General features: G+C 38.7%; 1 protein-coding gene across 5 annotated transcripts in view; it reads right to left on the bottom strand.

Annotated features, from left to right (window-relative positions):
- Nucleotides 1-7,515, bottom strand: part of SYNRG (synergin, gamma) — a 98,807-nt gene that overhangs the window by 31,795 nt on the left and 59,497 nt on the right. For all 5 annotated transcript variants that reach the window (XM_011953616.1, XM_011953617.1, XM_011953618.1 and 2 more), the window contains one exon: nt 4,079-5,023. In XM_011953616.1, the coding sequence (XP_011809006.1) occupies nt 4,079-5,023 (945 nt within the window). The remainder of the gene's footprint in view (nt 1-4,078; nt 5,024-7,515) is intronic.

Here is a 7,515-nt window from a genome sequence, read left to right as displayed (position 1 = left end):
CTCCAGCCTGGGCAATAAGAATGAAACTCCATCTCAAAAAAAAAAAAAAAAAAGTCTTCATGTTCAGTGGTTTAATTTCCTTCCTTCCTCAAATTCTAAAAAAGAACAAAGAATTAAAGCCTCAAAACATAAGAATACAAAATATAAACCATGGAAATATCCCCTTTTCCCAGGGATTTTATTGGTTTTGGGTTTCTAACCTGAAACACAGTAATATTCTCAAGGTTTTTTACTGTTACCATACTCTAAAATGGAGAAAATATTTTTCCATGTTTGACCTACGCTTGTTGCTACATTTCATTGGTCCTTCTAGAAACTGTTTTCTTAAAAATAAGAACAGTTCAACCCTTACTTTGTTAGACGCACCCCCCAAACTTGTTTTAAGAATTTGCTTTATGTACTATGAGAAAAGAAAAAAAAAAGGCTGAGGGTTGCTTCATCATACAGAATACATAACTGCAGATCTAACATGCTCTGCAATTAGAGGATGGAGTACCCAATTTTTCTTTCTTGGAGACAGGGTCTTGCTCTGTCACCCAGGCTGGAGTGCAGTGATGTGATCACAGCCCACTATAGCCTCAACCTCCCAGGATCAACTGATCCTCACACCTCCTGAGTAGCTGGGACTACAGGTGCATACCACCATGTCCGACTAATTTTTGTATTTTTTGGTAAAGATGGGGTTTCACCATGTTGCCCAGGCTGGTCATGAACTACCAGCCTCAAGCAGTCCACCCACCTTGGCCTCCCAAAGTGCTGGGATTATAGGCATGAGCCACTGCGCCCGGCTGAGTATCCAATTTCAAACTCAAATCAAATTCTACCCTGAAGACTTCCGCTATTAATACACAACACTTTCTATTATGCAGATTATCAATTTAAATACAGTTTACATTTACTGTGCTCAAAAGTCCATTTCAATATTATTTTATTTATTTTAAATTAAGTTTATAACTATCTAGTTATCTATAACTATGTAGTAGCTTGAACTATGTAGTTAGTTACAGATAACTAGATAGTTACGGATAACTAGGTACTTATAGTTAACTCTTTCCACAACACTCAACTCTTAGGTCTTTTTCCTCACCTCCCCCTTCTCTTCTCTTCAAAGTCATGCCTAGTAAAGACAGATTCTCTACAAAAAAATATGATCAGTTTCTTCAAGAGAAGAAACTGCAACAAATGTTCTTTCTCCCTATCATATAAAGTAGTGTAAGGTTTACTCTTATTTAAGTCTGAAGTTATATTTCAATGCAATGCCTTGTTAAAAACTTACATTAATGGAATTATAAGAAACAAAGGCTAAAATGTACCAATACTTTCTTAGAAGACAGGTGTTTGACGAAACAAAACTAAAGGGGAAAACCCTCTAGTCTCAGGATACTATTGCTTTAAACTTGGTACCAGCCAGGTATTTCTTTGGTCTAACCCTGAAAAAGTACAAATTACACACATCCCCACACTTTCAAAATATGCCAAAGAATTATTTATTAACACAAGACTTACAGATCACAAAAGAGAGTGATACAGAAGAGCTGGAAAAGAAGTCATCAGAATAAGCATGCAGATCAGTGTTTGCAGAGGAATATACTAAAGCAAATTCGAAGGCACATTCACACAGAAAATGTCTAAATTGAAAAAAAGACATCAGAAAAGCAGCCAAAAAAAGGGCACTAATTAAAATACAAAGATTTTCAATGTCAAAGAAGAGCTACTTTACAGGTAGGTAGGTAGGTAGCTACAGAAGTCTTGCTAACCCTTTGAAAATGTCACAGATGAGGGTCAGCTCTTGCTGCCAATAAAACCATATGATTTTAATGACTGCACGTCAAGATGCTTCAGTGCCACAGATTAAATTTAGTTGGGGGAAAAAGCAGCCTAGTTGAAATTATTTGCAGCAAGGCTCAAAGGGTTAACTGTAATATATGCAGAGAAATCAGGCAATGTTATCAGTATTATCTACCTTCCATACAAAGAATTATAGCAAGAGTAAAAGAGACAGTATCCCCTTCAGAGTTAAGTTAGGGCTTCTAAACAGGATTAAGGTCCATAGACAGCAATCTACCAGGTTTTATTCTCTCTTCATCAGCTCACTTCTTATTTCTCCAACAAGAAGTACCTTTAACCCTCAAACTAAGAGAGCAAGAGATACTGTGGTGAACATGAGGATAAAATAAAACCACATTACTTTGAATAAGTCCTTACCATTTACCCTCTACAATACGTTTATGCAGCAGTTTTGCACAACAACAATATAGCACATTGGTCAGACATCAACCCCTTTTAACAACCGCTCTAAAGGGATACTGCTCCTTTCTGACAGGAGGTTTACAGATCAATGGGAGGAAACAATCTGTTTTAAGAATATCCTCTAACTGAAGACAGTTAGCTTGAACATTACAGGCTCCAAGCTGGGGATGTTCCAAACATACATAAAAGAACATGAGCACAGAAGATTATTTTAACAGGTCAATAAGAACAAGCTTGGTCAAAAAACCAACCTCCAAATAAAATAGGGGGAAAAAAGACACCCCAAACCTGGATTAGACTCATTTCACAAAGATATCTAGCTTGGCACTGTGAAAGAATATAGATTCACTTTCAGAAAAATAGTTTCTAATTAGTAGCTTCAGAGTCCAAAAGGCTAGTATACATGTTATGAGATTTTTAAATAAAAATCCAGTATTGTTCAGAAAACAGAGCACTTTGCAACCAACTGCTGTGGTTCAAGCAGCTCATACAAAAAAACAAAACAAAACAAAACAAAACAAAAACCCAAATCACTCTATCAAACAAACAGCAGCAAAAAAAAAAAAATAAGAAAATTTCTGAGGAAAAGTACAAAAAAAAGAAAAAGAAGAAAGTAGACAGTCAAGGGCACCGGAGCTCTTCAGACCGCCCACTGCATTTGAAAAATACCTTAGCAAGTAGCAACATGAAATATGCAATGTCTCTGCTAACTTGCTCCTGATTCAGCACCCTGTTTAGGAATACCTACATTTCCAGAACCAAAGGATGGATGCAATTTTGTTTTCCGACTTGCAAATTTGACATATGCAAAAGCTACAGGACTTGACAATTTCTGCCTGAATCTGTAAACTTGGAAGTGTCTCATGTGTCCCTCCCTAGTTAGACAAAACCAAACCCTCCATATGCATAATACATTTTCAAGAATAATACAGTGATACGGAGATATTTCTCATTATTAAAAGGCCACAAAATAGGTTTATCTTTCTATATACATATCAAAAAACAAAACAAAACAAAAACCAGGACACTTGGGAATCTAGTTTTTATGACAGAAGTTGAACTAGAGAGTAAATTGCTACATGTAAATCCACACAGAATTTAGAGGGTTCCCTAATAAGATGTTTTCAAACATTTTATCAGAAAGTTAGCACTTGCCCTATTCTAATATCTACAGATTTGTTACAACTTAATATTTCTAGTAACAGAGTTAACACTGAAAACAGCTCCTGGATTCCACTGACAACACACGCCCTCCTCTTTGCCAGACCCTGACATAAAGAACATTCATATATAAACTCTTTCTCTCTTCTTCTCTTAAAGGGATGTGGCAAACTGCACTACAAGTGGTTAGAAATTTTTACTTTCTTGGCCTAACGAGAGTTAGTTTCTGTAAATCCAACAGAATACTATACTGGCAGTTGCTGTGTATACCCAAGAGAAGAAAAAAGGAGAGGGAAACGATGATTTTACTCACAGAAATGGAGAAACACTGCTGGCACTGCAAAAGTCCTTACCAAATTTCTGGCAATGTGGGGTTCACTTAGCAGTGAGTTTTTATGTGCCTCTAACACCAAGCTGGTGCTAGATTTCAAAAACAAAAATATTTTAGCTATCCAATCTAAGTTCCACAGTAGCCACAGAATCCATATATCCAAGTATCCATAGAATCAAATTTAATACTGCTTTAAGGAGACTGGCAACAAAGAGGCTGATTATTAGAGATTCATAAAGATAAAGGGCCAGAGCCTTACTCATGTAAATCAACACCCGCAGAATCATCTTTGAAATCTATAACACCATCACCAGAGCAATCTCACCAATTCCTCACCTGCAGCAGGAGGATGCTGGCCACTAACTGTTGGTAAATCCAAAGAGCTATCAGACATGACATGCTTAAGATCTCCTCCCACATCAGCCAATTTCATGTCAAACTGAACAGAGAGTGCATCTTCAGAGTCCTCCTTGCCGACACTGCTGCCACCAATGGAAGGGAGATCCAAGGACTTCACTGATGCAGAGTCTTCTTTGGTGTGTCTGAAAGCCACTGCTTTCTCTCCCAGGGATTTGTCCGAGTTAATGGAAGAAAATTTACTGGAGTGGAAGTCAGCAAAATCATCATCACTTTTTCCTGAAGGAGTGTTATCTTTTAGGTCTTCAACACCTAGTCCAGACCCTTCCAGAGAAAGTTGTCTGAAGACATCATACTTGGTAGACACAGCAGTTAGGTTTTGTCCACCCTTCACTGTGCTGCCCATGTTGCTGGTTAGAGGAACAGGACTGGCTTCCTCTTTAAGGGCATCATATTTGTCATCCGGCTTTTGCTCAGATGAAATAGAGCTATTACTGAAAGCCATAAAATCTGCAAAGTCATCCTGCTCCCCAACAGGTGGTAGACCGGAATATTCCCCAAAAAGGTTGAATTCTCCAAACTCATCAGCCAAACTAGAAGTTTTCGTTGATGCCAATGCTGTCGTAGCAGCAGCAGAACCTGTTGACTGTGGTGTGGAAAGTGATTTTGATGTGCTAAACGCAGCTGAAAAAGACAATGGTTTCTCGCTGCTGCAATTAACTGAGGAAAACATATCTAGGTCTGCTAAGTTCAGAGGATTTTTCACTTGTGTTTGTTGTTTCTGTTGTACAGTTCCTGAGGGGAAGGATGGTGGAAAAGTTTTGTCTTTTGTCGGTGGCTCTAGTGGTGATACACTATCGGCTGTTTTAAAATCGGTGAAACCATCATCAGTTCCTGCAGATCTAAATTCTGCAAAGCTTTCTCCTGAAAGAAAAAATACCACCCAAAAATAGGAATGCTGAACTTAAAACCACATAATGCACAGCATATTAAATTGCAAGCATAATTTTACAGACTTTTCTCCACTGACTTGACATTACTTAATAATGTTTATAGTTTAAACCCTGTCGAACTACACATTTGTTTCCACACTGAAGTCCAGTGATACTGAAATAAACAGGAATCAAACTGAAAGTACCTGCCAGTACCATTTTCACTTGCTCATGCTTTTAGTGTGGGATCTCCCCTAGCTCTAGATCCTACAGCTGGCTAAAAGCACTCCTCTCAAGACTTTTTGTTCCCACAGCTAGCCAGCCAAGCAGACAATACAATACGAAATAGGGTTAGAGGTTCTTGAAGAGAGGCATATTAAAATAGTAGCCCTTTAAAGATAAAACATGTTACCTGGTTAAAAAAAAAATCAGAGGTACCAATGAAGTATTATGAAAAATCCTACATCTAATATTCAGGATGGACAACACTTGGTTCAGCCAGGCACTTTAAGAATAACCTTAGATACTATGTGGTCTTGCTCAAGTAAATGAAGGCATTAATTTGAAGGGAGCTTTGATGACAATGTTTGAAAAGGTATCTATATATTTGCAAAGCATTCTAGGTGGGGCACACTGTAAAGCAGCTCCTCCTCATACTCTCTAATAAGCTGAATCTCACAGAAAAAAAAGTCTCTAAGCACTTGAGCTTTTCTACAAATTAGCTGTCTCACTGCATCAATGAGCACTTATTTTTTATTTATTAAAATTCAAAAGGATTTGAATCAATACCAACTGTATTATAACAATATAACAAAGTTTTGGAAGTTATGATTTAGACTTTAGTTTATATTATGCTACTCTGAGGATGGAGTAACTGATGGATTTTTTTTTTTTTGAGATGGAGTGCGTTCTTGTTGCCCAGGCTGGAGTGCAATGGCATGATCTCGGCTCACTGCAACCTCTGCCTCTCAGGTTCAAGCAATTCTCTTGCCTCAGCCTCCTGAGTAGCTGGGATTACAGGCGCCCGCCACCTCACCCGGCTAATTTTTGTATTTTTAGTAGAGACAGGGTTACACCATGTTGGCCAGGCTGGTCTCAAACTCCTGACCTCAGGTGATCCCCCACCTGGGCCTCCCAAAGTGCTGGGATTACAGGCGTGAGCCACTGCGCCCGGCCATCATTTGCTACTTCTAAAAATCAGCAGGGATTTTGATGTGAACAACAGAGTGACTACAGAACAACAGATACATGGGTATACCTTCTCAGGTACTGATACATGAAGTGAAGCACTAATGGCATCAGGGTAAACCAAACAGTATTTTGTTTGTTTGTTTAAACCTATAGCATAGAGTTCTTCAAGTCTTTTTTACAAAATAAGTTTAAGTCATTACATTACATTAAAACTACCTCCCTAAAAACTAATGTTGCTTTGGAAATATTCATTACTCAATTTGTGAATGTAAGCTTTACGCACAGTTACATTCAGTCATTTTCTGCAGCCTGCTCAGATAAATGCAGAAAATAGTTAAAATAAAGCAGCCCTACATGGACCAATCAATCTAGCATTACAGAATTCCATTGACAAATTCCTCAGCCAAAGCCATCAAGAGATTGGTCTTATAAATAGCATGGGAAAATCCAAAATAAAGGCCAGCTAGCATTATCACTAAATGGAAGCTACAGTAAGATCTCTTTCTTTCAAATGTTAGCAGCACATATCATAAATAAAATACAATGCATTTATACAAGGTTTTTGAAACGAAGTATTATTCAACTTTTTAAAGCAGTATGTCCTGGAAAATGCTGTATTTTGAATGGCAGGCCTGGCTTTTCTCAGAGTTAATCTAAACCTCTAAATACAACTTTTTTTCTTTCTTAAATGGCATATTTAAGACACTACAAGTGATCTCTTAGGAATCCTATTCAAAATCCTCATCTTCTTCTAGGCTGGGTGCAGTAGCTCACACCTGTAATTCCACTACTTTGGGAGGTCGAGGCAAGTGGATCACCTGAGGTCAGGAGTTTGAGACCAGCCTGGCCAACATGGTGAAACCCCATCTCTACTAAAAATACAAACATTAGCTGGGAGTGGCGGCAGGCACCTGTAATCCCAGTTACTTGGGAGGCTGAGGTAGGGGAGTCACTTAAACCTGGGAGGCAGAGGTTGTAGTGAGTTGAGATCCAAGATTGCGCCATTGCACTCCAGACTGGGCGAGAGGGAAACTCTGTCTTAAAAAACAAAACAAAACAAAACAAAAAAACAGGCGCAGTGGCTCACGCCTGTAATCCCAGCACTTTGGGAGGCCAAGGCAGGCGGATTACTTGAGGTCAGGAGTTCGAGACCAGCCTGACCAACATGAAGAAACCCCCGTCTCTACTAAAAATACAAAATTAGCTGGGTATGTTGGGCACGTGCCTGTAATCCCAGCTACTCAGGAGGCTGAGGCAGGAGAATCACTTGAACCTGGAAGGCAGAGGTTGCAG

This window comes from Colobus angolensis, unplaced genomic scaffold, assembly GCF_000951035.1.
Source record: "Colobus angolensis palliatus isolate OR3802 unplaced genomic scaffold, Cang.pa_1.0 Scaffold37, whole genome shotgun sequence".
NCBI lineage: Eukaryota > Metazoa > Chordata > Mammalia > Primates > Cercopithecidae > Colobus > Colobus angolensis.
Note: the sequence above shows the minus strand (reverse complement) of the source record. Positions and strands in the feature narration are given on the sequence as shown.